We start from the raw sequence: 27,842 nt of genomic DNA, 5'->3' as shown, positions 1-27,842 counted from the left end.
AACACCGTTGTATATGAAAGAATCTTTCTTGGCTATTCTTTGATTGTGCCATCCATGTAAAGGTCAACTCTGCAGTTAGAAAATACAATTCTCATGGAAAAGAATCTGAAATTCACAAAGTAAGGCGGGAGAGAAGATCACTGATGTTCTACATGGCTGGAGTTCTAAGATCACTGAGGTTCTGGATGATAATATGTGTCCAGGTGTTGTCTTTGGTGCTAGCTCAAGACCGGGATGAATTTGTGTACCATGACTTCAGTCAAGCAGACCTGCATCTTGACGGCATGGCAAGTATCGATGATGGCCGATTGCATCTTACAAATAATACAACTAAGAGCACCGGTCATGCTTTCTGGAAAATTCCAATGAACTTCACAACATCACCTTCCAGTTCACTTTCTTTTTCGACAGAGTTTGTCTTCGCAATCTTTCCATTGCTAGGTGACGGTCAAGGAATGGCGTTTGTGGTAGCTCCTTTCATGGACATCAGGTATAGTGGTGATGCAGCCTCATACTTAGGACTTTTCAATAGAAAAAATGATAACAAAACAGAAAACCATATCCTGGCTGTAGAGCTTGATACTAATTCAAGCCCTGAAGCAATTGAAGATAGTGATAACCATGTGGGGATTGATATTAACAGTATCATCTCAGAAGACTCTGCCAATGCTAGTTACTTTAGCGGTACGGAGGGAAAGAACATAAGCTTCCGGCTAGCTAGTGAAAAAAGTATTCTGGTATGGATAGATTATAATGGAACAGAGAAACTACTAAATGTAACGGTAGCTCCAGTGCCAACTCCAAAACCAGCATTGCCTTACTTGTCAAGCTCCATCAAACCAAGAAAGCCTCTCTTGTCAAGATTCATCAATATTTCAGAAATTTTCAATGGGACAATGTTTGTAGGTTTCTCTGGATCCACAGGCACAGTCAAAAGTGACCAATATATCCTTGGATGGAGTTTCAAGAAAGGTTGACAAGCAGAAAGCCTTGACTTGTCAAAGATTTTGGATCCTCCTAATCGACCTCCACCACCATCCTCTCCACCACCACCTCCTCCGCCACCTCCCACTCCGCCAACCTCAAGGTCTAAAGACTCTAAGAATATTATTATCATATGTGTTACTGTAACATCAATTGCTTTTCTGTTGATGTTGGGGGGATTTTTGTATCTTTACAAAAAAAAGAAGTATGCAGAGGTGCTTGAACATTGGGAAAATGAATACAGTCCCCAAAGGTACTCCTTTAGGAACCTCTACAAAGCAATAAGGGGTTTCAGGGAGAATCGGCTACTTGGGGCAGGAGGTTTTGGAAAAGTCTATAAAGGAGAACTTCCTTCAGGTACACAGATTGCGGTTAAGAGAGTCTACCATAATGCAGAACAAGGGATGAAACAGTATGCCGCAGAGATTGCTAGTATGGGAAGGTTAAGGCACAAGAACTTAGTGCAGCTTCTTGGTTACTGCAGAAGGAAAGGTGAATTGCTTTTGGTTTATGACTACATGCCAAATGGAAGCCTTGATGACTACTTGTTCAATAAAAACAAGCTGAAAGATCTTACTTGGTCTCAGAGAGTAAATATAATCAAGGGAGTAGCCTCTGCCCTTCTGTATCTTCATGAAGAATGGGAACAAGTTGTACTACATCGAGATATTAAAGCTAGCAACATTCTTTTAGATGCGGATCTAAATGGAAGGTTGGGAGATTTCGGGCTTGCAAGATTCCATGATCGTGGCGAGAATCTTCAAGCAACGCGTGTGGTAGGAACCATTGGCTACATGGCACCAGAGCTTACAGCAATGGGAGTGGCCACTACTAAAACCGATATCTATGCTTTTGGATCTTTCATCCTTGAGGTGGTTTGCGGGAGAAGGCCTGTAGAACCTGATAGACCACCTGAGCAAATGCATTTACTTAAGTGGGTTGCCACTTGTGGGAAAAGAGATACTTTGATGGATGTTGTTGACAGTAAACTAGGAGACTTTAAAGCTAAGGAAGCCAAGCTGCTTCTGAAGCTAGGCATGCTTTGTTCACAGAGTAACCCGGAAAGTAGACCTAGTATGAGGCACATCATACAATATCTGGAAGGAAATGCCACTATTCCAAGCATATCATTTGATACAGCAGGGTTTGGTATTCCCAATATAAGCAATGAAACGATAACACAGATGACAGCCACCTCCTCATCGGCCAATTTCTCTTTTGAAGATGTTACAATACTATTTGGCGGTCGTTGAAGCCTGCATCACAGTCTGCTAAACTTACAAGAAAGCTATTTGTTATTGCTACAACATTGTGTCTTTTAAGTGAATGATTGTATATGAAAGTTTCTTTCTTTTTATGCCAAAATCATTGTACCTTTTGATGTAAATGAATGTATTGTGATGTGTGTCTGTTTGCGAACTGTGCAAGAGAGTTAGTGATGAATGTCACTAGTCTCTAATGGATACTGACAATCCTTCCACCTTCACATTTAACTATTTGGTTATAATATTTCAGATGTTTTCCCTGCGTTCACCCTCAGAGAAAATAAGAAAACCACTAGATCACAATCAAATAAGGTAATTAAAATATTCAGAAATGTTCAAAAAGTCAACCATGTCTTCTGCTTTCTTCCGTTGAGAATCTATGCTTTTTGTGCCAGGTCAGAATATCTTATCCTAAGTGTATAAGAGAAGTAATTGCCGAGCAGAGTAGGGTCCCATTGTCATCTGCAGGAGACTTCAACATAAACAAAGAAGAAAGAGAAGCAAGCTAATTCAGAATTTACTCACATCACATATATACATCATTTCAAACATTGTCATTATCATTGAGCAAGTCAAAGAAGTTAAACTACATGCAACTAGAGCATTTCTTGAATTAGAGTATGTTTTAAAATAACTTGTTCAAACTACTATTCCAAATGCTCAGAATAAGAGATATGTGCACGTATGTAGGATAACATAGTTTAAACATAGAATGTCCAATCTGAAAACATTTGACCCTGACTAGTTAAAACCTCATTTAACCATATGCTTTGTCATAATATCAACTTAGTGTTAGTGCAGATTAATTACTACATCTTGACACAAACATTGGTGTATCTACTATCTAGTGAAAACAAATCAGTCAAAGCTGAAACATTCTGTCTCGTCATCAGCAAGAAAGTAACAAGCAAAGTTGCAAAAAAATAAAAGCACAGAGAATTGTACCCATGACTTGTTGTCTTGAGGATAAGACTACCAAAGTAATTGACCCACAAAACTGTAAGAAACATCTAAATGATGACAGAGGCACATTGATCTATTACCAATCCAAAAGGAAAGAATCTTTCTTGGCTTTTCTTTTATAGTGTCTTCCAAATGTCAACTCAGGGTTTTCTGAAGTCAGAAAACACAATTCTCATGGTTAAGAAAAAAAGGTGCAGAACAATCTGAGATTTACAAGCTAAGGTTGGAGAGAAGATCATCGTTGTTCCTGATGGCTGGAGTTCTAGGATCAGTGGTTTTCTGGTTGATAATTGGTATCCATGTAACCTTTTTGGTGTTCGCTCAAGAGGGAGATCATTTTGTGTATTATGACTTTAGGAATGCAGATCTGGAACTCGATGGAATGGCAAATACAAACCATGGTCCATTGCATCTAACAAATAATACAAACACGGGCACCGGTCACGCTTTCTACAACATTCCCATCAAGTTCACAGCGTCTTCACTCAGTTCATTTTCCTTCTCAACAGAATTTGTCTTTGCAATCTTCCCGCTGCAAAAATCTACCTACGGTCACGGAATGGCATTTGTGGTATCTCCAACCAAAGATCTCAGGTCTAACGGCAGTGCAAATTCAAATTTAGGTATTTTCAATAGAGCAAATGATAACAAGACTGCAACCCATATCTTTGCTGTAGAACTTGACACTAATCAAAACTCGGAGTCATTTGACAAAGGTGGTAACGATGTGGGTATTGATATTAACAGTATAGTTTCAGTTGAATCTGCGGACGCTAGTTACTTTAATGCTAGAAAAGGAAAGAATATAAGTCTGCCGCTTGCTAGTGGTAAAAGTATTCTGGTCTGGATAGATTATGATGGAATAGAGAAAGTACTCAACGTAACGTTAGCTCCAGTACAAACTCCAAAGCCCGATTCGCCTTACTTTTCAAGCTTCATTAAACCAAAAGTGCCACTCTTGTCAAGATCCATCAACCTTTCAGAAATTTTCACTGAGACGATGTATGTAGGTTTTTCTGGTTCTACAGGCTCAATCAAAAGTAACCAGTATATCCTTGGATGGAGTTTCAAGCAAGGCGGAAAAGCGGAAAGCCTTGACATTTCAAGACTTTCGAATCCACCACCATCGCCTAAAAGGTTTCCATTAAAAGAGGTTCTAGGCGCTACCATATCAACAATTGCTTTTCTAACTCTGGGAGGAATTGTGTATCTTTACAAGAAAAAGAAGTATGCAGAGGTGCTTGAACAATGGGAAAAGGAATATAGCCCTCAAAGGTACTCCTTTAGGATCCTTTACAAAGCAACCAAAGGTTTCAGGGAGAATCAGTTACTTGGAGCAGGAGGTTTTGGAAAAGTCTATAAAGGAATACTTCCTTCTGGTACACAAATCGCGGTTAAGAGAGTCTACCATGATGCAGAGCAAGGAATGAAACAGTATGTGGCAGAGATTGCTAGTATGGGAAGGCTAAGGCACAAGAACTTAGTTCATCTCCTTGGTTACTGCAGAAGGAAAGGTGAATTGCTTTTGGTCTATGATTACATGCCAAATGGAAGCCTTGATGACTATTTGTTCCATAAAAACAAGCTAAAAGACCTCACTTGGTCTCAGAGAGTCAATATAATCAAGGGAGTTGCCTCTGCCCTTCTGTATCTTCATGAAGAATGGGAACAAGTTGTACTACATCGAGATATAAAAGCTAGCAACATTCTTTTAGATGCGGATCTAAATGGAAAGTTGGGAGACTTTGGGTTAGCCAGGTTCCATGATCGTGGTGTGAATCTCGAAGCCACACGGGTAGTAGGTACCATTGGCTACATGGCACCAGAGCTTACTGCAATGGGAGTCACCACTACTTGTACCGATGTCTATGCTTTTGGAGCTTTTATCCTTGAAGTGGTATGTGGAAGGAGACCAGTAGACCCAGATGCACCACGTGAGCAGGTGATTTTGGTTAAGTGGGTTGCGAGCTGCGGGAAAAGAGATGCTTTAACTGATACTGTTGACAGCAAACTAATAGACTTTAAAGTTGAGGAGGCCAAGCTTCTTTTGAAGCTAGGAATGCTCTGTTCACAGATCAACCCAGAAAACAGACCCAGTATGAGACAGATATTACAATATCTGGAAGGAAATGTAAGTGTTCCAGCTATATCGTTTGGTACTGTTGCACTTGGTATACCCAATATAAGCCATGAAACAGTAACACAAATGACAACAACCTCTTCATCAGCTAATTTCTCATTTGAGGATGTTACAGTCCTATTTGGTGGTCGCTAGGGCATGCAACACAATCTGCTTTATCTACAAGAAAGTACTTTTCTACTACATTTATGTGTGTTTTAGTGTGAATGATTGTATATATGATGTGATGTTTGCAAATCTATTGCCTCAGTAAACTTCTTTCTTTTGTATATAATTTCAGGGAAATTAGCTATAAAAACATCAGTTCTTTATATTCCCTTGATACCATATGAACCTCAACGACTTATTGTTTAACCAAGAAATTTTAATTTCAGTTGGTCGTAAAAGTTTGACATCATAAAGGGGTTGTGTTGGTGTGTCGATGCAGATTGGAAGGAGATGATACTGATGCTTGGGCTACTCTGTTTGCGGTAGAAGCCATGAGCACATACCTTCTTTTCAAGGAAATGATAATATATTGCCTTAAATGCCTCCAGACACTTCTGGGATCGGTATTTTGACACTGTACAGAGACTGCATCTAGTTAACCCCACATGCTTTCCCCAAGAACCTACAAAATCAGCAAAAACATTGCCATAAACCTAGTTACCTGGAAAATCAGTGGAAGAATGCTATAATTTCCAACGTTTCTTTACCATTTCTTCGCCTTTTTGCACCTTAATGTGAATCCATGAAAAAGACATACATTTACTGAGGGAGAGAGAGAGAGACAATGGTAGTTTACATACATAGGTCGAAGAACAGAAGGTATGTGATCCCCAGTGCTGATGTTAGCCAAATCAACTCTTCGTTCCTATGCTTGGTCCAGCTCTGCAGGCATGTTAATCTGAGCAGGAGGATGTTTTATCGTTTTTCATTAACCAAATGAAACAGCCCATAAATGTAACTTAGAACAGAGAGAGGGAAATACCGACTTAAGCTTAGTGAAAACCTTAATGCTTACCTCCCGGTTTTTGTCGTTTCCATCCCCGACCAAAAATATCTAATTACTGCTCGAATAATCATGAAAAAGGTTTGGTTTTCCCATTGATTACGAAACATATTATGTTACAAAGAGAATAGTCACATCCTCATACATGTATTTCACCAGAATCAACTATAACAAATATGTTCTTCAACGTTTCACTTCAAGATTTTTGATTCAATTTCTTCCAAGCTGAGACCCTTGGTCTCTGGAACTACTAGTATTACAAACAGCAGTGATACCAGTGCTATGCCCCCAAAGAGAAGGAAAAGATTCTCGGCTCCAAGAAATTCCTACAGAGAATGCATATTTTGATAAGAGTTACTAATAACTTCAAGGGTTGAACAAGCAGGAACAGAAAAATATACCTTTAAAGGTGAAAATGCAAATGTCACAATAGCATTGGAGCCAAAGTTTGTAAGAACTGCAAGACTGATCCCTCTCCCTCTTGTGCGGAGCGGGAAAATCTCTGACACCATTAGCCAGCTGATGGGTCCAAATGAGATCTGTTCGCGCTGAGACTTTAGTAATATGCTAGATAAAACTATGTAGCCACAGCTAACAGTGAGCTAGAGTACAAACCTGGTAACAACCAACATAGAGAAGCAGTGCACCAACAGCGACAAGGGGAAAGCCTCCGAGAAACTTGTAGTATGCTGACAGTAGAAACAAGGACAACGCCTGGAATTTGGAAGAAATATAAGAAATGATATCTTTTCTTTGGAAAATAAGAAACAGAAGATATAGACATAAAATGAATTCATACAATGCCGCTGACACCTCCAATCAGTAAAGGTCGTCTGCCGAGATCATCAACTTTCGCAACAGCTACCCATGTCATCAGTAACTACGAGAGCGTTATCAATTGAAGAGGTTAGTATTGAATAACTGGAAGCTTGTTGGAAAATAAGATATTTACACATCCAAACAAAAAAATAAAAAGGGCCACCTTGAAAACACCAATAATAACAGAGACTCGAGTTGCATCAGCAGCAGCAGAGAATCCAGCAGTCTTTGAATAGATAAGTGAGCATAAAGTCTCATTAAACATCCGACTAAAGGCAGTAAAAATTAGTAGGTAATCTCATTCATTTCAATGTTAAGGCGAGCATACCTGAAGAATCGAACCCGCATAATAAAGAACACTAGGCTGTCCAGTTATCTGTCACAACGAAGCAGAGTGTAAATTATTTCAAAAATGCTCACACATTCATCCAAATGGAAACAGCGAAGAAGAATCACCTGTTGGAAGAGGACTAAACCTCCACCAATTGTCAAAGCTTTCAAATTAGGCCCTTGGAATACTTCCAGGAAGTTTCCCCCAGATTTCTCATCTTCATAGGCCGTTTTCACAGATAAATAGGCATCATCTACCAACTTCTCTGAGATTTTATCACCTGGAGGTCTGCCACGTAATTTGCTGAGGGCAAGCATGGCCTTCTCTTTGTATTCTTGTAATTGTCCTTTACCTTGGACAGCTCTAAGCAGCAACCAGCGAGGAGATGCAGGGAGACTCCACATGCCTAGTCCCATCAGCAAAGCAACAGGCGTACCAAATCCATACATGTAACGCCACCCTCCAACTACATCAATCTGGAAGCTTCCAACAGAAAAACCCAACTGCACAAGAAGGAAATCAATATTTACGCAGAAATCATACTGGGAAGAGATTGACATCAGACACTTACCAAAATTCCCAATACGATGAAGAGTTCTTTCAGAGATATCAAAGTTCCACGGATTTGAGATGGGCATGTCTCAGCAATATAGAGGGGAGCCCCATGCATTGCCTATCAAGCAAAACCAATTTACATAAAACATTAACTAACAATCAACAACAAAAGTAACAAAGAAATTACCATAACGATTCAGGTTTCCGGAGCTCACCAAACCAATACCAAAGCCATAGAGAAGCCTTCCAACTAAGAGAATATTAAGATCAGGGGCACAGCCAGTGATCAGAGACCCGAGGAGATAGAGAACAGCAGCTATAATAAGTTCCCGCCTTCTTCCTTCATAAAGATGTGAAGAAAACCAGAATGAGATACTTGCATTCAGTTAAGAAGAACGAGAAGTCAACCCAAAAAAACAAGACTTACCAAGGAAATCAGCAACGCCATAGACAGAAATTGAGCCAAGAAGGGCTCCATACAAGGATCCGCTAACCTACACAACAAAATGCAGTAAAAACTATCATTTTCTGCTAACTCTATGGCTTAACTACAGAAAATATCGATCTCCAAATAACATACCACAAGTCCTAGCTGAACAGGTGAGAAGTTAAACCATGTAGTTCCGCTAAGCGCAGGTGACTGTTCAAGACCATATGAGACAGTACATAATGTTAAAATTCTGAAAGCTAAAATGTAACTAGATGAAAATAGATACTTTAAAATAACCTGAAGTGAGAGCGTAGCACCGGAGGTAGCCCCAATGTCATACCCAAACAATAATCCTCCCAAAGCCGGGAAGATAAACCTACGATTCAAGTAAATTACTATTAAATCAGTGCAATCTAGGCAAATAACTAATTTTCTATCTTCTATAATTGATGATACATAAGGCATTGCTAAGAGATTAAGTCATTAGGCAAGATCATTACACAGGCAATCCAAATCCATTACTCAGGAACAGTTAAATTCAAATTAACGAGAAGGATCAATACGCACGGGAGTATCACAGAAGACCAAGAAAATGACTCTGGTGCATCAGAAGCAAGCGAATCAGCTACTTCTCCACTGTCGGCGAACTCTCCTCCCGTCTCAGCTCCGACCTAACCATGAACCAAAACCGGAAAAATCAAAACTTTTGAATTTTTTTTAGAAGAAATCAAAATCAGAGAAAATTGCTTTTCACCTGGAATATATGTCTGTATCTAGTAGTGACTAAACCCGGTTTGGAAACGAAGCAAGTACGTTCCTTTAAACTAAGGTAAGACGAGTCAGGCCTCGATTTAAAACACGAGCAGAAAGTACGAGGAGAAGGGTTCTTGAAGTGGTCTCGTTTTAACGCTCTGATTGCGAAATGTGACTGAACCGAGACAGCGAAAGCCATGATCGGATCGGAGTGAGACAAGTGAGGATTCTCCCGCTAATTTTGGTCGCTTATCTCTCATCTTCGAGATTTTGACTCCTGATATTATTTTTAAAAAATCGATTCTTTCCATTAATGTGTGGTTGTGTTTAAAGCAAGGACACGATTGTAAATTGACGTTTTAGGGTTTTTTGTTTGTGTTTGGCAGAGTAAACTATTTATAGCGAGACACCACTTACTCTTCCGCCATTTGTTAAACCTCTAAAGCTCGTGAGAACCAAAAGCTTGAATCAAACGCTTTTGAAATCATGGGTACATTTTCAATTCCGTTTCTTTCTCGTTCGATTTCTGGCAAAGATATAACCTTTCTAGCATCAATGTCGAGAAATTCTTCTTCAATAGTGGTGTATTGATGACTTGTTGATTCTCTGTTTTGCAGGTATCTCTCGTGATTCAATTCACAAGAGACGTGCCACTGGTGGTAAGCAAAAAATGTGGAGGAAGAAGCGAAAGTAAGCTTTTTAATCTTCCCCTGCTTAAATATTGAATCATAGAGTAGATTGGAATCAAAATGAATCATGAGCTTGTCTTGTTCTTTAATTTTGGTTGTTTCTACATGCTTGATAACTTTGTATAACTTCTGGTTGAAGCAAAATTGATGATCACATAAACTAACTTTGGTTATCTCTTATAAAGGTATGAGCTTGGAAGACAACCAGCTAACACTAAGCTGTCAAGTAACAAGACGGTGAGGAGGATCCGTGTGCGTGGTGGGAATGTAAAGTGGCGAGCTTTGAGGCTCGATACTGGAAACTTCTCGTGGGGAAGTGAAGCTGTGACCCGCAAGACTAGGATCTTGGATGTGGCGTACAATGCATCAAACAATGAGCTTGTTCGTACACAAACTCTTGTGAAGAGTGCTATTGTTCAAGTTGATGCTGCTCCATTCAAGCAAGGGTATCTCCAACACTATGGAGTTGATATTGGTCGCAAGAAGAAAGGAGAGGCCGTTACCACTGAGGAAGTGAAGAAGAGCAATCATGTTCAAAGGAAGCTGGAGATGCGACAAGAAGGCAGAGCACTTGACTCGCACCTTGAAGAGCAGTTTAGCAGTGGAAGGTTACTTGCATGTATCGCATCAAGACCCGGACAATGTGGTCGTGCTGATGGGTAAACAAAAAAATCTTTTGGATTGAAATCATCACATCTTTAATCAGTGTTTTCTCTGAGTTAAGAAGGCTGATCTTGGTGTATTGTGTAATTTGAAACAGGTACATATTAGAAGGTAAAGAGCTCGAATTCTACATGAAGAAACTTCAAAAGAAGAAGGGCAAGAATGCTGGTGCTGCATAAGATACAAAACTTTCGATTGGGATTTTACTTACGTTTTTGATCTTGAAAATTTGAAAAGCTTTATTCATTCTTTTGTTGAGTTAGAGTTTGCATTGAGAGATCTTCATGTTTATGGATTTTGATCATTTATAGTCAAAATTTCTCAATTTCCATTCAATAAATCCCTTACAAAAGAAGTATTATTGTTGGAACAAATCCAAAATACGTTCTGCAATTTCTGAAGAGGTTAAATCTTCAGTGCATCTTCTAGAAGTTGAAATCTCCTGTTGCCTGCATAAATTTAGAGGATACAATTAGCCAAAGTGAAATCTTCACAATTTTTGTTATTGTGTAGAAGTTAGTCTCTAACCTGTGAGAAAAGAACATTTTTGCCGTTTATTTGCATAACACCCGCATTGAATTTGCACTCCCACTTGTTCTTGGAACGCTTCACCTGCAACACCGTAGGTTGAAGTATAAGTTTCAACTTTCAAGTCCATCATTGTTAGTAAATATGTACCACTAGAAAACTATATAGCCATCATCATTACCTTATCAAATTGACACATGACCAAATGTTGAATGTTCATATCATCATCATCGATATCATCTTCCTCATCATCATCATCCTCGTTCAAAGGCTCTTCATTCTCATCTACATCGACAATAGCTTCATCTCTCGCTCCATCTTGCTGAGGAATATAATAAAATCCATCACTCTCTTTCTTTGGAGACATCTTCTTCTCAGGTAAAGGAATTGCATCCGGAGTCTGAAGAGTCGTCTGCACTATCACAGGTGTGGTGGGAATCGAAGCAGAAGATGTTTCGATTGTTCCGCTCATGGCTCCTGCTTGTATCATCTTCGTTTTCCACATCTATAGACATAAAGTTTTTTCAATCAGTTTCAGAAAATCCTCTGAATCATCCTAAAACCCTAACTTACAAAGGAGTTAACAAACTAACCGATTGAATTTGGCTAAGAACACTCTCATCAAGTTCTCCATTGTAGACAAGATCGCATCGAGACTTGTTGATAACGTCATCGATAACATAGTTGTAAGAGCTACTCGTATCGCTCGTTGATAACACCATCTTGATACGATTCAAAGAAAACCTAATTGAGAGTATAAATACAATTCACTCAAAGGTGATGTGAGTTTGGGGGTTTTCCTTGAAACCCTAATTGATTGAGAGTTATATAATTACCGTTCGCAGGAGAAATTGAAAGCAGAGCTTAATTGGACGATTGGGAGAGAAGACGACGAAGAAGAAGAAATCGTGAAGCGGGTGACAAAGAAGCGGGCTTTACCATATATATAGAGGTTTATAACCCGACCCGGAATTAAAATTGGCTGTTCTGGGTCCGATTCTCAACCCGAAAAAAGGAAAACACGCTGCTTAGTTACGAATCTACCCTCTACAAGCTTAATTTATTACGTGAGAAAGCCTTTTCCGCTTTTCGGATTCGATGACCGACTCAAAAAACTGCAAAACATAGGATGCAATCTCAGCCGTCCGTTTCGATCTTATTATATAGGGTACAAATATTTTTTATGTTTTGGGCTGAGATTAATAATGACTGGCCCAGTCAAATGTTATGTAACAAAACTTGGAATTTGGGCCAATATTTGAGTGTACGAAATTGTATTATTGTTTTGGGCTCAAATGAGGAATCTCTAACTACGTCGTTTAGGTTACTGTGCTAATTAACATCGTCATTAATTAAGATACTAAGAATACGCTGATATATTAAGTGAATAACATTAGCCTTACTTATTGAGAATGGAACATTCAACAGGCTTAGAGCCTTAGACTATAGGAAGAAAAACAGCCAATAACATGAGATCACCAATTTTTTGGAGAAATTTAGCTTTTTCTAAAATTAAAACTCGAACTCGTGAGTCGTGACCTTCAAACACATTTCTATTGGAAAGTTTTCCAGTTTTCACCATACCAGTTAAACAAACAACACTTACAAAAATTAAAATACTAAAATTTAAATGATTTATAAGATATTCGACAAAATGCTTATCACGACACGAAGCATGCCTTTCATACTTTGGGTTCTTACTTCTTAAGCATATAAATCTATTAAACTTTTAATTTGTATATATTAGTGATCGACATGTGTCATTTGTGTCGTGACGGAAAGCATGATCAATTAAACTTTTGGTGGAGAAGAAATTGGAATTTTCCTGTTTTTGGTTTTATGTCCCTTTAATTACTCCTCTTTTTTCCTTTTTTCCCCGGACAGTCGTCAATTCCAAATTATAAAATGTTTTGAAATTGTTTTGCAAAATGTCGGGTTTGATTAACACGTGGTGATCTGGAAAGATGGCATCTTTAAACATTGATTGAGGAATATTTAATCTTTTGATTAAACTAATTAGCATAAATTAGTATAATATAATGGCGTATTAGATCAGATGAGCAACCTCACCAAACTCAACGGTCAAATTTCACATGCCATATTGCTTGCATCTGAAAGAAATATAAAATTCACCATACTATATATATATTGTTATATGTACGAGGTTACTGGTTAGGAGAAATACTCAACGACTTTGTTTGAATCGGTTTAGCCAAACCACAGCAATCATTTTCTCAAAACATTTAGCGTATAGAACAAAGACTCATATGTAATTATTTTAACCAGGATTTGTAGCTTAGTGTTTGTAACTGTATGGTTCGTCATGGATTCGGAAAAAGAAAAAAAAAAGTGTATTTGACAATGGCTTTGTGTTAGTACAATAGGCTTTGTGTGATTAGTATTTTTCCAATTTCCATAAGCTTATTATAATAATTTGACAATTTGATCATATAGTATCATTTTAAATCATAGGTTACGAGTGTCGAAATTCTTGTTTTAAAAAACAAAAAAAGGTTGGTACCAAATTGACAAATGTCGACTACGTAACATAGTAAAAGTTCAAAGACTACGCAATCTGCCGGCCATGCAGGCTCGAGGAAAAATCTGCCCCGGGAGAACACGTGTCGGAATCAAATTTGCCACGTAATTATTGAAACTTCTCCTTTGGTAACTGCGACCTCAACGACCATTAACCGCAACGTGGGGCTTGTGTCCGACACGCGTCTCCTTAGGCCTCAAAACTAGACTTTAGAGTTAAACCTTATTTATGTCTTGTGGACAATGGTGACACCTCATTGGTTCCTCGTAATTGCCGAACTTTCTTTCAAACAACTTACGTTTAGATTGGAACATTAAGCTTTTACAGACTAGTGGTTAGGAATAGGAAAAATATTTGTGTTTTGAGTTTAAAGTTTGTGTTTTTCAAACTAGATGTTGAGTTTGGCGCATGGTTTTGAAATAAATTTAAACAGGAGAATCCATTAAACACATAACTCAACATCGAGTTTGAAAAATGTATGAGATCGGGCATTGTTCATTATCAAGAAAAGCATTTTGTATTAATGTATATAACTAATCATGTGTGATGTGGAAATTCCAACGACAAATTGGTAAGATTTCAATTCAAAGTTACAAAACAAAGACGAGATAATTAATCAAACTAGCTAGGACAATATATTGTCTCCTTACCGAAAGCTCTCCAACCACCTACTAAAGTAACTAACCATGTTTCAGTTATAATTTTATTTTTTCGTATTCCTATCAAGTATCAAATGATATAGTTAACCAACATTTATATATATATATTGAAATCACTAAACAAACAACAAAAGTAACATAGATTTTAATGGAACTAATTTTCACCTTATATTTTTACATAAGATTTGAAAGTGATGGTTAGTGACTTGTTGGTCGATGACGAATTTGTTTTCAGGTTAAATTTTAATAATAATAATATTTGAAAGAAAGATGAAGCTTTCACGTGGCACAATGTATTTGCCTACTGTCAACTTCAAAAACCTGGCAACTGCTATGCAGCTTCAGAGGACACGTGTCATGTGTTACACACGCGCTTCGTTTTTTTTCAACCTTTTGATTTTGTTTTGTTCTGTGATGTGGGACTCACATAATTCAAATCATCATCCTATTGCTTGCCGCCACGTCCCAGAGAATTTTCCGCGAAAAGCTGAGCTTCTCTCTTTCTTTCCTTAATTTTAGTTAGGTTATGAATTATTTTTGTATTAATACTAACTAACTAAAATATCATCATCACATTACATAAACATAAGATTCATCGGCGTAACGTAAGTAACAGTTAAAGCCCAAATTACAACTCTCGATCCTACTTAATGCATAGTAAACGAATGTTGACACAGAAAAAATCTTGGTCAAGACATAAAAGTAGAGAATGTAAACACGTGTCGAACATCGAGGAAGAAAACAGGTCAGAGAGGGGTCAACGTTGTTAAATGTTAGTAATAGAGAAGTGGTCCCCAGTTTCCACCAAAACCCATCTACGTACTTGTATCTCATTGGATGTCATTCCTGATTGATTTAGAATTGAAAACGTTATATTTTGTTTATTTCTAATTGTTGATTGAATATCTTATAATTTTTGCCCACAAAAGAAAATTATAAGTGTATAATATATAGTTCACTCGAATTTAACATGTCCATTGTCCAATGTAGAACGTATGATCATTTCTGTTTTTCAGTTGCTTTTATTTTAAATTCCCAAAAACCCAATATTGTGTCAAACATTGGAGAATGATGTTCACTTTTATTGTATTCACAAAATGCTACTTATCAACTAAGAAAATTGTAATGTCAAACATAAGATGGTGATATTTTAAAAATAGATGTAAAATTAGTTTAGAACTGTCTGATAAGTCATAAGATTGCACGATTATAAATCATTGAATATTCCGGACACTTGTCAAGATTAAAACCATGAATAAGTTTTCAAATTCATTTTCATCATCTCAATTGTAAAACTAGGTAAGATATCCTTTAAAATCTTTGAATATTAGTTCCCCGGCCCATATAAAATCTCTTAAATATATTTATTTGAAAACTCTGACTGTTTGCACTTGCAGCATAAAAAAAGGGATGAAACAAATGGAACAAATGCAGAACAAAACTAATAGACCAGACAAGTAAAACAAACGAAACAAAACAAGTGTTGAAATGATAACTCACAAATTTGAACTTACTTTTCTAGCAAATAAGAAATTGTTCTAATTAAAAAAAAAAGCATATGCAGTCTCAAATTGTTTCTAAGAAGTATTCACGCACCAAGGTTATATTTGTAGTGACATATTCTACAATTATCACATTTTTCTCTTATGTTTCGTAGTCGCAGATGGTCAATTTTTTCTATAATAATTTGTCCTTGAACACACCAAACTTTAGAAACGATGATATATACCGTATTGTCACGCTCACAATGAAACAAACGCGATGAATCGTCATCACCAGCTAAAAGCCTAAAACACCATCTTAGTTTTCACTCAGATAAAAAGATTATTTGTTTCCAACCTTTCTATTGAATTGATTAGCAGTGATGACGTAATTAGTGATAGTTTATAGTAAAACAAATGGAAGTGGTAATAAATTTACACAACAAAATATGGTAAGAATCTATAAAATAAGAGGTTAAGAGATCTCATGTTATATTAAATGATTGAAAGAAAAACAAACTATTGGTTGATTTCCATATGTAATAGTAAGTTGTGATGAAAGTGATGACGTAATTAGTTGTATTTATAGTAAAACAAATTAAAATGGTAAGGTAAATTTCCACAACAAAACTTGGTAAAAATCTTAAAAAAAAAAAAAGAGGTTTAGAGATCGCATGCGTGTCATCAAAGGTTCTTTTTCACTTTAGGTCTGAGTAGTGTTAGACTTTGATTGGTGCACGTAAGTGTTTCGTATCGCGATTTAGGAGAAGTACGTTTTACACGTGGACACAATCAACGGTCAAGATTTCGTCGTCCAGATAGAGGAGCGATACGTCACGCCATTCAACAATCTCCTCTTCTTCATTCCTTCATTTTGATTTTGAGTTTTGATCTGCCCGTTCAAAAGTCTCGGTCATCTGCCCGTAAATATAAAGATGATTATATTTATTTATATCTTCTGGTGAAAGAAGCTAATATAAAGCTTCCATGGCTAATCTTGTTTAAGCTTCTCTTCTTCTTCTCTCTCCTGTGTCTCGTTCACTAGTTTTTTTTCGGGGGAGAGTGATGGAGTGTGTTTGTTGAATAGTTTTGACGATCACATGGCTGAGATTTGTTACGAGAACGAGACTATGATGATTGAAACGACGGCGACGGTGGTGAAGAAGGCAACGACGACAACGAGGAGACGAGAACGGAGCTCGTCTCAAGCAGCGAGAAGAAGGAGAATGGAGATCCGGAGGTTTAAGTTTGTTTCCGGCGAACAAGAACCTGTCTTCGTCGACGGTGACTTACAGAGGCGGAGGAGAAGAGAATCCACCGTCGCAGCCTCCACCTCCACCGTGTTTTACGAAACGGCGAAGGAAGTTGTCGTCCTATGCGAGTCTCTTAGTTCAACGGTTGTGGCATTGCCTGATCCTGAAGCTTATCCTAAATACGGCGTCGCTTCAGTCTGTGGAAGAAGACGTGAAATGGAAGACGCCGTCGCTGTGCATCCGTTTTTTTCCCGTCATCAGACGGAATATTCATCCACCGGATTTCACTATTGCGGCGTTTACGATGGCCATGGCTGTTCCCATGTACGACGTCGTTTTATTATAAAAATTATCCTTTAATTGACCGTTACGACGTCGGTTTTTAATTTTAATAATATGATGTTTAGGTAGCGATGAAATGTAGAGAAAGACTACACGAGCTAGTCCGTGAAGAGTTTGAAGCTGATGCTGACTGGGAAAAGTCAATGGCGCGTAGCTTCACGCGCATGGACATGGAGGTTGTTGCGTTGAACGCCGATGGTGCGGCAAAATGCCGGTGCGAGCTTCAGAGGCCGGACTGCGACGCGGTGGGATCCACTGCGGTTGTGTCTGTCCTTACGCCGGAGAAAATCATCGTGGCGAATTGCGGTGACTCACGTGCCGTTCTCTGTCGTAACGGCAAAGCCATTGCTTTATCCTCCGATCATAAGGTTTTGTTCGTTTTTTGATAATCTCTCTTGTTTCGTTTATCCATCGTTAAATGTTTATCCGTTAGATCTACGGTTATGGTTTACTCACTGTAATGAAACGAGAATTTCGTTACGTGTTGCGTTCGAAACTTACCTATTAATATTGTTTAATGCATTTTTTATTTATTATTTCATTTATTGGAAATTAGAATCTTCTTTAATGTGCATGCAACACCTGGACGACGATTAAGAATGTTTAATGACTTTTTACTTTTTAGATAGAGGATCTGATAAAGTTTATGAGTTTTAAGATTCTTTAATCCTTCGTGTCACTGTTATCAATGACTATATCATTCTCTCTCTCTCTCTTGTTTAAATTTGTTGTAACAGCCAGACCGTCCGGACGAGCTAGACCGGATTCAAGCAGCGGGTGGTCGTGTTATCTACTGGGATGGCCCACGTGTCCTTGGAGTACTTGCAATGTCACGAGCCATTGGTCAGTTAATTGATTACACTTGACGAAAACACTCTTGTCCCTATCCTAATGTTTGTACAAAGTTTTTCCGTACTTTCAATAATGATGATTATTAACTCTCGTTTCGCCGCGGATTTTTTTTTTTTTTTTCAGGAGATAATTACTTGAAGCCGTATGTAATCAGCAGACCGGAGGTAACCGTGACGGACCGGGCCAACGGAGACGATTTTCTTATTCTCGCAAGTGACGGTCTTTGGGACGTTGTTTCAAACGAAACTGCATGTAGCGTCGTTCGAATGTGTTTGAGAGGAAAAGTCAATGGTCAAGTATCATCATCACCGGAAAGGGAAATGACAGGTGTCGGCGCCGGGAATGTGGTGGTTGGAGGAGGAGATTTGCCAGATAAAGCGTGTGAGGAGGCGTCGCTGTTGCTGACGAGGCTTGCGTTGGCTAGACAAAGTTCGGACAACGTAAGTGTTGTGGTGGTTGATCTACGACGAGACACGTAGTTGTATTTGTCTCTCTCGTAATGTTTGTTGTTTTTTGTCCTGAGTCATCGACTTTTGGGCTTTTTCTTTTAACCTTTTTTGCTCTTCGGTGTAAGACAACGAAGGGTTTTTAATTTAGCTTGACTATGGGTTATGTCAGTCACTGTGTTGAATCGCGGTTTAGATCTACAAAGATTTTCACCAGTAGTGAAAATGGTAAAAAGCCGTGAAATGTGAAAGACTTGAGTTCAATTTAATTTTAAATTTAATAGAATCAGTTGATCATAACAAAATCTTACCTTTTTAAATTTATTTTTTGTTATATATAGGACGATGTTTATAGGAATATTAGAAATGTTAGACTGATATCTTTAAGAATAGGAAAAGAACCAAATATTTACTAAGGAATTTGTTTTCAAGTGTATTTTGTAACTAAACAAGGCAAACAATCGGTATAGAATACTTCAAAGGTTAATTGGGAGGATTCAATATTATAACATTTTTTTCTTATTATGTAAAACGTTTTTTTTTTTTTTTTGCCAACATAATCTATAAAACATGTTTATATAACTCTTCATCAAACGGGTATGGTTCACACTTTATCATGTGACATATTAGAAGATGTCGATCATTAAGACTGAACATTGTTTAAAGTACTTAGAAATCAAAATGATGATTCAAGCTTTGATAACTTCCAACCGTTTCCAACCGCCAAACTTTGGTAACTTTTTTAGAATCGAACTCCTAGCTATCGCCTAACGATTTTTTTGAACATTCTCGTTTTTTTTTCTTTTAAATGTCTTTGCAATTGCATAAACTGGTTTTTTTTTTTTTTTTTTTTTTTTGTCGGAAACTGGTTTTCTTTTATCATCCTGTTTTCAACTTTTATTCAATTTTTTTTTTCTTTTTGAAATTGAAAAACTGGGCTCGCTTTCAAGGTCAGAGAGTTATATATGTCCATGGGCCTATTTAACACTCCTATAAGCCCAAATATAGATATATTCCATTTTTGTCGCCGGCGATTTCCTCACCGTTAAATCGACGTTCGAAATTCCGAGGAGAGGAATCATACCATGGAATCGCACCACGCGTCTCTAGGTCGCCGTACTGTAAGGATATTTCCGATATGGCCGTCTTTATCTTCATCTGAAGACAGTTTCTTACATCGGTGCTTTTTTGTTGTTATTAATTTCTGTGATCTTGTAGTTGGAAGAGATTCGTCAAAAGAGAGCAGCTCAAAGGCTAAGCAAAGCTTCTTCAGGTCCAGATCTTAGTGAAATTCCCAATCCTGCCGGTAATTTTATTCATCTCCAATTTCAATGTTTTGCCATCTCCTTTTCCACTAGCTTTGCAATTTTGATTGACTACTTCATTATTTCAGATTTCCCAGTGATCAGAAAATCTGAGAGCGGAAATCGACTTTCTGAGGTAGCATTTCTCTGCTTATCAAAAATTGTACCTGGTGATCTAATTGGATTCTTTAGAATTGCGACGGTCTTGATAATGAGAATGCCTTAATCGAATCATGTCTTCTAGGATTTATGGACAAATTTGATTTTGCATATTGTCCTGAGGATAGGCTCATTCAACTTTTCTTGAGTAAATGAATGAACATAAATGGGAGTTTTGTATTGGTTTTACTGATATTATGATCTTCCTGGTAATAATGGTTTGTTTTGAATAACTTGTACAGACAGATGTTGGTGCTTTATATTCCCAGCTTAAAGAACTGCAGAAGAAGAATGCAGAAATGGAGGAGCGCAACAAAATTTTGTCTTCAAAGGTCTGTGTCTATCTCTTTGCCTTGTTGGATATTAGATCCAAGGTTGTATGTTGATTAAACTGTATTTGTCTGTGGGATTCAGCTTCAAACGAAGGAAGTTGAGAATGAATCACTTGAGACTCGGTTGAATGTGCTGGTAAGTAACAAGTAAACTTTTATTTGTGATCTTATTTAGTCCTGGTTGGCTGCAGTTTGTTTAGTTTTTTGTACTAATTGGTTTGTGAGGCTTGACATGCAATATGAATCTCTGGACAGTCCATTTGGTAAACGATTCAAGATGTCTTGACATATACTCTTATCGATGAATGACAGGAACAAAACACAGTGCCATCTCTGAGAAAAGCCCTCAAGGAAATTGCAATGGAGAAAGATGCTGCTGTTGTTTTACGAGTAGGGAATACACTTGTTTTAGTTCTTTTGGTGCAAAAAATTATCTCCTTTTTTATTGCATTTTGATAGGCATAGCTTTTGTTTATAGGAGGATCTCTCAGCTCAAGTTAGGACTCTTAAGAGACGTGTTAATCAGGCAGAGGAGGAACAATATCGAGTATGTAACAATCTTTTGCCTTCCAAATTAAAAATTTTCTTTCTTCTTTTTTTTTTTTTCTTTTCTTAAAAGATACCATAACCCATTGTTGATAGGCTGAGGAAGATGCAGCATCTCTTAGAGCAGAGCTTAATTCGATACAACAGCAAGCAATGGGTAATTCATTTGCTGGCATGTCGCCAATGGGAGTTTCCCCAGACCAACTACCAATATTAGAAAAGGAGATGGCTAACCTAAAACTAGAATTACAGGTTCGTATGATTTTGAAACAGATAATATGTTCCTCGTGAGAGTCTCTGTATCTAAGATAATAATTTTCTTAACATACACAGAAAGAATCAGTGTTGAGGCAGCAAGAACAACATCGTTTAGCTGAAGAACAAACTCGAGTAGCTTCTTTAATGTCTGAAAAGCAGGAACTGGAACAGAAAATTTCAGTTTTATCCAGCAGGGCCTCAGGTAATATGCGATGCCACACATTTTTTTTTTTTTTCTTCTTTTCAAAGCAAGTCTGTATTTGCAGCTGTTACGATCATCAGGTGTTTGGATGCACTAACTGACGTCTAAATGCTTTTGAGTCATTCGGAATTTTTTTTTACTGAGTTGTGCATTGTTGGATACATATCAATGACTTTTTTTGTGTTATTTATTATGCAGAAGTATCAGAGTCTGGTCAAAAAGTATTTTCAGTGGTAAGAAATTGTTATAACCCATTTTTCCCACTTGCCAGCATATAAGCTTTCACGTTTTATGGAATCCCTAAGTTTTAGGTTCGATGGTTTTCATGTAGGAAGATAAAGAAAAACTCGAGAAGCAGTTGCATGATATGGCTGTTGCACTTGAAAGATTAGAGAGTAGTAGGCAAAAACTTCTCATGGAAATTGACAACCAATCATCTGAAATAGAGAAGCTATTTGAGGAAAACTCGAACCTCTCAGCTTCGTATCAAGAATCAATCAACATATCAAATCAGTGGGAGAATCAAGTAAGCTTGTCACATTTACATTTGCTTAAAAACATTTTCTTGGACTTTACGTTGACTTGTAGCCAACTGCATAGGTGAAAGAATGTCTGAAGCAAAACGTAGAACTCCGTGAAGTTCTGGACAAGTTGAGAACAGAACAAGCTGGTTCTTTTTCACGAGGGCCTTCAGAATTTGAGGCAAATGGGTCGCATGGAACTGATACTCTATCCCTCAAGGTTTTGGTCCTCACCGACTCTTAAGTATTAGAATAGAAAATTCAACACAAATAGTGTTTGTGGTGTTAAATTCTGCCTTTGTTTTTTCAGGGTGAACTTGCGAAAGAACAGAGCAGAGCGGAATCATTATCTGCTCAAGTCCTCCAACTCTCAGCTCAACTCCAGCAAGCAACACAAGCATACAATGGGCTTATGCGCATGTAAGTTTCTCACGGAACTTTCTTCAATCCATTGAGATTCTATCCTGTCTTGTTAATTGTTTTCTATTACGATTTCTTGCAGCTATAAACCTGTGCTTAGAAACATAGAGAGTAGCTTAATCAAGCTGAAGCAAGATGGATCGGTTACAGTGGCACAGTGAATCAGGAACCAAGGGCACACTTCTGAGTATTGAATATATTTTTATACAACAAAACATCTATTTAGAACCAAGGGGACAAGTGAATCTAACACTTTTTTCTTTATTGAACAATTTGGTTCGTTGTGTTGTAACTGTTGTTCATTGAAAGCTTCGGTTCGTTTTCCTCAAGTTTGATTTTGGAAGGTTTGGAGTTTGGTTATAGAAGTGAGACTAAACCGAATTTCTAAATCTCGACAATGTTCAAATTGGTTTCCTTGGTTTTTTTTTTTATCTTCATCAACGAACTGGGCCTTTTGTTACAGGCCCATTTTACTTGGATTGGGCTAATTATAACCGAAAATTGTAACGGTTTAGAATCTTCAATTGAGCGCGAAATGATTTCTTCCTTGGCAGCGATCACCGGAGGGCCTTCAACTTTCCGGCGTGATCCCGATTCAAACACTCTCAGGCTTTCACGCAGGAAAACATTAATCTCTGTATTACGAAGCTGCAAGAACATTGCCCATGTTCCATCGATTCACGCCAAGATCATTAGGACCTTCCATGACCAAGATGCTTTCGTTGTTTTCGAACTTATCCGTGTTTGCTCCACTCTCGATTCCGTCGACTACGCCTACGACGTGTTTAGTTACGTATCTAACCCTAATGTATATCTATACACTGCTATGATCGATGGTTTTGTGTCATCTGGTCGTTCTGCTGATGGAGTTTCGCTGTATCATCGGATGATTCACAATTCGGTTTTGCCTGATAACTACGTGATCACCTCAGTTTTGAAAGCTTGTGATTTGAAGGTATGTAGAGAGATTCATGCCCAGGTTTTGAAACTAGGGTTCGGGTCTAGTAGATCGGTAGGGCTAAAAATGATGGAAATCTACGGGAAATCTGGGGAATTGGTGAATGCTAAGAAGATGTTCGATGAAATGCCTGACAGAGATCATGTTGCAGCAACGGTCATGATTAATTGTTATTCTGAATGCGGTTTCATTAAGGAGGCGTTAGAGCTTTTTCAAGATGTTAAGATTAAAGATACGGTTTGTTGGACTGCGATGATTGATGGGTTGGTTAGAAACAAGGAGATGAACAAAGCGTTGGAGCTTTTTAGGGAAATGCAGATGGAGAATGTTAGTGCTAATGAATTTACAGCTGTCTGTGTTTTATCCGCATGCTCGGATTTAGGTGCGTTGGAGCTCGGGCGGTGGGTACATTCGTTTGTTGAGAACCAAAGGATGGAGCTTAGTAATTTCGTAGGTAATGCGTTGATCAATATGTACTCCAGGTGTGGTGATATCAATGAGGCAAGGCGGGTTTTTAGGGTAATGCGAGACAAAGATGTCATATCATATAACACGATGATTTCTGGATTAGCAATGCATGGGGCTAGCGTTGAAGCTATCAATGAATTTCGGGATATGGTGAACAGAGGATTTAGGCCGAATCAGGTGACTTTAGTTGCTCTTTTAAACGCATGTAGCCATGGAGGTTTGTTGGATATAGGGCTTGAAGTATTTAATTCTATGAAGAGAGTTTTTAATGTTGAACCTCAGATTGAGCATTATGGATGTATTGTCGATCTTCTTGGTCGAGTGGGGCGACTAGAGGAGGCTTACAGATTCATAGAAAATATTCCAATAGAGCCGGATCATATCATGTTAGGAACTCTTTTGAGTGCTTGTAAGATCCATGGAAACATGGAACTCGGTGAAAAAATCGCTAAGAGACTATTCGAATCTGAGAATCCAGATTCTGGGACATACGTTCTCTTATCAAATCTTTACGCTTCATCTGGGAAATGGAAAGAATCTACAGAAATCAGAGAGAGTATGAGAGATTCAGGGATTGAGAAGGAACCAGGATGCAGTACTATCGAAGTGGACAATCAGATCCATGAGTTTCTTGTGGGAGATATAGCACACCCTCATAAAGAAGCAATTTATCAGAGATTACAAGAACTGAATCGAATTCTTAGATTCAAAGAGAATCAAATAGATATTATAATGGGTTTCTAGTGTCAGATACACTTTGTTGATTTGTTCTCAAGTAAGTATGTCTTAGTCCCTCAAAACTTTGTCTCTTCTTCTCTCTGTTTTTGATGATACAAGAAAAGAAAATGAGCATAACTCCTTTCTTAAGGCTGGATTGAGTAAGCAACGATTGGACTTCTGACACTGTGACTCCCATCAGACCAAACCACAGACGAACTTACAAAACTTCCATCCTTCAGTTCTTTACCAGAGATGGTCACAACAAAAGATTTCTTCTCCTCCAGGAAACCGAATCTCAGTATTTCTGGTTCTATGCTAATCTGAAGCTCCGGTTGGAGAGGAACAACACTTGCCTTGTACGTAGAGTTTGGGAATCCAACATTAGTGACAGTTCTTTTAAACGTGACATTGAATGGATCAAGAGAAGAGACAAACGTAGTCATTGTTGGGTAATTCAGATCCTTGACTTCTGTTCTTTCCGAACATGTGACGTTCTGTCCTGAGGTTGTTGTGAGCGTTGTTGAATCAAAACCCTCTGCACATAACATTTTGAGGTAATCTTCTGTTTCTACTTCATATACAAGTCCGGGGTCACTTGCTTTGGTCGGGTTAATTTGGCCTGATCCATATGCAAATTCTTGCTCGGGGTTCTTCTTAAGGTTCATGGGGGTAGCTACATACCATGACAATAATACGTTTTTGTATTATTCCAAAAGTAAGAAAATCAGAAGAATGTATTGTTGTTTTGAATTATACCGGTGGTCATTATAGCGGATTTGATTGCCGAGGGAGACCAGTCGGGGTGAAAAGACTTGACATAAGCCGCTACACCTGCCACATGAGGACAAGCCATTGATGTGCCACTCATTACACTATACCTCACACTTCTCTTGTCCTCAGGGTTCAAAAAACTTGAAGGAGAAGCTACCGGAGAAAATGCAGCCAGAATCTCTAATCCAGGTGCACTTACGTCAGGCTGCAAACTAACATTGATGTTATTCCAAAAACAATGATTCGGATATAAAGCCAACACAAGCTTAATGATCTTTGTTCCGGTTGCACTACCTTCAAGAGGTTCTGAATGACGAAACTTGGCCCGCGAGAAGAAAAAGATGGAACATATGGAGCTTCTCTATCTACTATCTCCTCGGTTCTTAGTATCTCTGCTTGTGGAGGCCTGCAAAGTTAACTCTTTTAACATCTCAAGACCGAAAAACAAAGCTGTTCGTATTCATTACTGCTTACATACTCTGCAGATTCAATGTATGACTTGATAGATTTGTAGTCCTCAAATCCCAGAGAAGAGGCAGGAAAGGGAACCACAAATGCGCTGTCTGGAAGCAATGTGTTTTGAACAATGACTCCAATGGCTCCAGCTAAGTAAGCTTCTCTATATCCTAGGAAGTCGTCACATAGAACGATCTTCCCTTTCACCAGCTCACTATCCACACACCCACTTGAACAATAACTGTCCATAATAATAACTATTAGAGGCATCAATGTGTTTTGATTCAAGATTCAGATGTGAACGTAGAATAATTTAAGAAGAAGAAGAGACTTCTTACTCACCCGGCTTGGGCTTGGGAACAATTTCTCGACACGTTTTGGCCGTAAACGATCGGGAACTTTGTCCCATTGAGATTGAATGTATTAACTGATATACCCTGTATAAAGAAACAGAGTATCAACGACTCTTGAACTTTGTCACTAAATCTGAACTAGGATGTGAAATGACGTTGTCACTAGATAAGAAAATGTACCGTTAATGCTTTTCCGTTACCAAGAACGACTCTGTCAATGAACTGCCGGTCCGTACCGCTGGCTGCAACGGTTATCATCCATGGCGATACATTAGCCACCGAACCTTGATCAGGCCCATTGTTCCCAGCTGAACCTGCCGTGATGATTCCTCTCATCATTGCGTGAAAAGAACCAATGGCTACAGAAGCGTTTAATAAATTGGAGACGTAATCGGCTGAGATTGAGATCGAGATAACATCAACACCATCGGCAATGGCATCATCAAACGCAGCCAGAATATCTACATCGTTGCAGCGGTTGAAGCAGACTTTATATGCGGCTATTCTCGCCGAGGGAACTCCACCACGAGCAGTACCTTGAGCCAAACCGTAGAAGCTAGCAGCTTGAACCGCATTACCAGCAGCCGTTGACGCAGTGTGGGTTCCATGGCCTTCCTCATCTCTTGCTGAGTCGGCAAATTTATTGTAAAACCTAGCTCCGATGAGCTTGCTTGTAACACAAGAAACGTAACCCTTATATCAATACCATGTCCAGGAAATTGAATGATTGGATTCTTACGAGGTTAGAATATAATTTACTTGTTGCAAGCGAATTTTAGGCCACCTTTACAGGAACCTTTCCATTTTTTTGGAGGCGGACCAAAACCTTCGTCGTCAAAGCTCTCAGATTCCGGCCAGATTCCACTGTCAATCACTCCGACAATAACATCACTTTCTTTCACACTCTCTCGTCTCGCTTTCTCGCCAAATCCGACAAAGTCCCATGATCTTGTTGTCGTCAGTTCATGACTCTTGCTTGGAAACACTGACACTACCTCTTTCATATCTACACATTTATAAATTGCAGAAAACGTTGTGTGTTTTGTGGAAGATTTTCCAAAGTTTCTGACATTTGTTTTGTAAGAAATGATGATTTATGAAATACTCACTTTGCAGTTTCTGACTCTCGGCTTGAGATAGATTGGCAGCGAATCCATTGAAGCTCCTTTTATAACTTCTAACTAACAAATGCGATGCAGCACTGGAAAAAAGAACCAGAGACAGAGAAACATGTTGATCCTCATCAAAAATTACATATGTAAAGTGTTTGGAATAAGGATAAGGAGGAAACAGGTTGAATCTTACATAGTGCCAACAAGTTTTTGGAGTATACTGAGATGGTGAGAGGGAGGTGAGTACTTAATCTCAGGAAGTGTTCCCATATACACAATATACACCTGCATACATTTATGTAAATCAGAGATAGAGAGAGAGAGAGGTATTATTAGATGTGTTGTTCATATGGGAATCTCACAAAACAGAGTAGGAACTTGAACTTGCCTGTCTATAATCATTTGCAGACACATCTCTAGTGAAGATGAATGCTAAACAAATTAAGTAGAGAGGTGTAGAGAGCTTAGCCATTTTGTGAAACTCTAAAAGAAAGAGCAAAGTTGGGATTGTGACTCTGAGAGAACGAATGTGTTATTGAATAGATTGCATACTCATCATTGTTATGAAACTATATGGAA

General features: G+C 38.3%; 9 protein-coding genes and 3 long non-coding RNA genes across 16 annotated transcripts; 7 read left to right on the top strand and 5 right to left on the bottom strand.

Annotated features, from left to right (window-relative positions):
- Positions 1-13: 13 nt before the first annotated feature.
- Positions 14-2,403, top strand: AT5G59270 (Concanavalin A-like lectin protein kinase family protein; the record flags this gene model as incomplete). 3 transcript variants are annotated; one of them, NM_001345340.1, is made up of 2 exons in its annotated part: positions 14-974; positions 1,005-2,403. In NM_001345340.1, the coding sequence occupies 2 exons, from the start codon at positions 144-146 to the stop codon at positions 2,235-2,237; spliced, it is 2,064 nt and encodes a 687-aa protein (NP_001330782.1). In that variant the 3' UTR covers positions 2,238-2,403. The 3 variants fall into 3 exon arrangements, with proteins under 3 accessions (NP_001330782.1, NP_001330781.1, NP_200735.1); NM_001345341.1 differs by having other exon boundaries at positions 24-906; positions 985-2,331; NM_125317.2 differs by having other exon boundaries at positions 153-906; positions 985-2,387.
- Positions 2,389-2,623, top strand: AT5G08905. The gene has a single exon (NR_143130.1). It is a non-coding gene; the product is annotated as an other RNA (long non-coding RNA).
- A 565-nt stretch (positions 2,624-3,188) lies between these two features.
- AT5G08900 lies at positions 3,189-3,453 on the bottom strand. Its single transcript, NR_143129.1, has one exon. It is a non-coding gene; the product is annotated as an other RNA (long non-coding RNA).
- AT5G59260 (Concanavalin A-like lectin protein kinase family protein) lies at positions 3,306-5,602 on the top strand. Its single transcript, NM_125316.2, has one exon. It carries the CDS (start codon positions 3,463-3,465, stop codon positions 5,485-5,487), a length of 2,025 nt encoding a protein of 674 aa, NP_200734.1. The 5' UTR covers positions 3,306-3,462; the 3' UTR covers positions 5,488-5,602.
- Positions 5,603-6,276: 674 nt separating this feature from the next.
- Positions 6,277-9,516, bottom strand: AT5G59250 (Major facilitator superfamily protein). Its single transcript, NM_125315.5, has 14 exons — positions 9,233-9,516; positions 9,046-9,149; positions 8,776-8,854; positions 8,629-8,688; positions 8,476-8,542; positions 8,264-8,388; positions 8,065-8,166; positions 7,619-7,996; positions 7,491-7,538; positions 7,326-7,388; positions 7,143-7,223; positions 6,959-7,057; positions 6,745-6,882; positions 6,277-6,669 (listed from the first exon to the last, which is right to left on the bottom strand). Exons 1-14 carry the CDS (start codon positions 9,428-9,430, stop codon positions 6,535-6,537), a joined length of 1,677 nt encoding a protein of 558 aa, NP_200733.2. The 5' UTR covers positions 9,431-9,516; the 3' UTR covers positions 6,277-6,534.
- A 104-nt stretch (positions 9,517-9,620) lies between these two features.
- Positions 9,621-10,926, top strand: AT5G59240 (Ribosomal protein S8e family protein). Its single transcript, NM_125314.5, has 4 exons — positions 9,621-9,721; positions 9,849-9,921; positions 10,106-10,579; positions 10,681-10,926. The coding sequence occupies exons 1-4, from the start codon at positions 9,718-9,720 to the stop codon at positions 10,760-10,762; spliced, it is 633 nt and encodes a 210-aa protein (NP_200732.2). The 5' UTR covers positions 9,621-9,717; the 3' UTR covers positions 10,763-10,926.
- Positions 10,907-11,868, bottom strand: AT5G59230 (transcription factor-like protein). Its single transcript, NM_125313.2, has 4 exons — positions 11,705-11,868; positions 11,293-11,616; positions 11,112-11,195; positions 10,907-11,032 (listed from the first exon to the last, which is right to left on the bottom strand). Exons 1-4 carry the CDS (start codon positions 11,831-11,833, stop codon positions 11,009-11,011), a joined length of 561 nt encoding a protein of 186 aa, NP_200731.1. The 5' UTR covers positions 11,834-11,868; the 3' UTR covers positions 10,907-11,008.
- A 108-nt stretch (positions 11,869-11,976) lies between these two features.
- On the bottom strand, positions 11,977-12,344 carry AT5G08895. Its single transcript, NR_143128.1, has one exon. It is a non-coding gene; the product is annotated as an other RNA (long non-coding RNA).
- A 4,104-nt stretch (positions 12,345-16,448) lies between these two features.
- HAI1 (PP2C protein (Clade A protein phosphatases type 2C)) lies at positions 16,449-18,984 on the top strand. 2 transcript variants are annotated; one of them, NM_125312.3, is made up of 4 exons: positions 16,449-17,367; positions 17,451-17,753; positions 18,123-18,228; positions 18,361-18,984. In NM_125312.3, the coding sequence occupies exons 1-4, from the start codon at positions 16,891-16,893 to the stop codon at positions 18,714-18,716; spliced, it is 1,242 nt and encodes a 413-aa protein (NP_200730.1). In that variant the 5' UTR covers positions 16,449-16,890; the 3' UTR covers positions 18,717-18,984. The 2 variants fall into 2 exon arrangements, with proteins under 2 accessions (NP_200730.1, NP_001332613.1); NM_001345339.1 differs by having other exon boundaries at positions 16,686-17,367; positions 18,123-18,984.
- A 634-nt stretch (positions 18,985-19,618) lies between these two features.
- Positions 19,619-22,842, top strand: AT5G59210 (myosin heavy chain-like protein). Of its 2 annotated transcripts, none has more exons than NM_180888.3 (14): positions 19,619-19,804; positions 19,902-19,989; positions 20,077-20,123; positions 20,389-20,478; positions 20,561-20,614; positions 20,791-20,868; positions 20,957-21,025; positions 21,121-21,276; positions 21,358-21,484; positions 21,683-21,717; positions 21,816-22,010; positions 22,085-22,225; positions 22,316-22,425; positions 22,508-22,842. In NM_180888.3, exons 1-14 carry the CDS (start codon positions 19,769-19,771, stop codon positions 22,584-22,586), a joined length of 1,305 nt encoding a protein of 434 aa, NP_851219.1. In that variant the 5' UTR covers positions 19,619-19,768; the 3' UTR covers positions 22,587-22,842. The 2 variants fall into 2 exon arrangements, with proteins under 2 accessions (NP_851219.1, NP_200729.3); NM_125311.3 differs by having other exon boundaries at positions 19,723-19,804; positions 21,686-21,717; positions 22,508-22,752.
- A 114-nt stretch (positions 22,843-22,956) lies between these two features.
- OTP80 (Tetratricopeptide repeat (TPR)-like superfamily protein) lies at positions 22,957-24,595 on the top strand (the record flags this gene model as incomplete). Its single annotated transcript, NM_125310.3, has 1 exon — positions 22,957-24,595. The coding sequence occupies exon 1, from the start codon at positions 22,961-22,963 to the stop codon at positions 24,593-24,595; it is 1,635 nt and encodes a 544-aa protein (NP_200728.2). The 5' UTR covers positions 22,957-22,960.
- Positions 24,596-24,714: 119 nt separating this feature from the next.
- AT5G59190 (subtilase family protein) lies at positions 24,715-27,533 on the bottom strand (the record flags this gene model as incomplete). Its single annotated transcript, NM_125309.1, has 9 exons — positions 24,715-25,244; positions 25,328-25,547; positions 25,637-25,748; positions 25,821-26,039; positions 26,141-26,235; positions 26,332-26,821; positions 26,911-27,157; positions 27,261-27,352; positions 27,457-27,533. The coding sequence occupies 9 exons, from the start codon at positions 27,531-27,533 to the stop codon at positions 24,715-24,717; spliced, it is 2,082 nt and encodes a 693-aa protein (NP_568901.1).
- Between the last annotated feature and the right edge of the window lie 309 nt (positions 27,534-27,842).

The sequence above is a fragment of the Arabidopsis thaliana genome, chromosome 5 (assembly GCF_000001735.4).
Source record: "Arabidopsis thaliana chromosome 5, partial sequence".
Classification (NCBI taxonomy): domain Eukaryota; kingdom Viridiplantae; phylum Streptophyta; class Magnoliopsida; order Brassicales; family Brassicaceae; genus Arabidopsis; species Arabidopsis thaliana.
The sequence above is the reverse complement of the archived record's forward strand: the minus strand, read 5'-3'. Positions and strand labels throughout refer to the sequence as shown.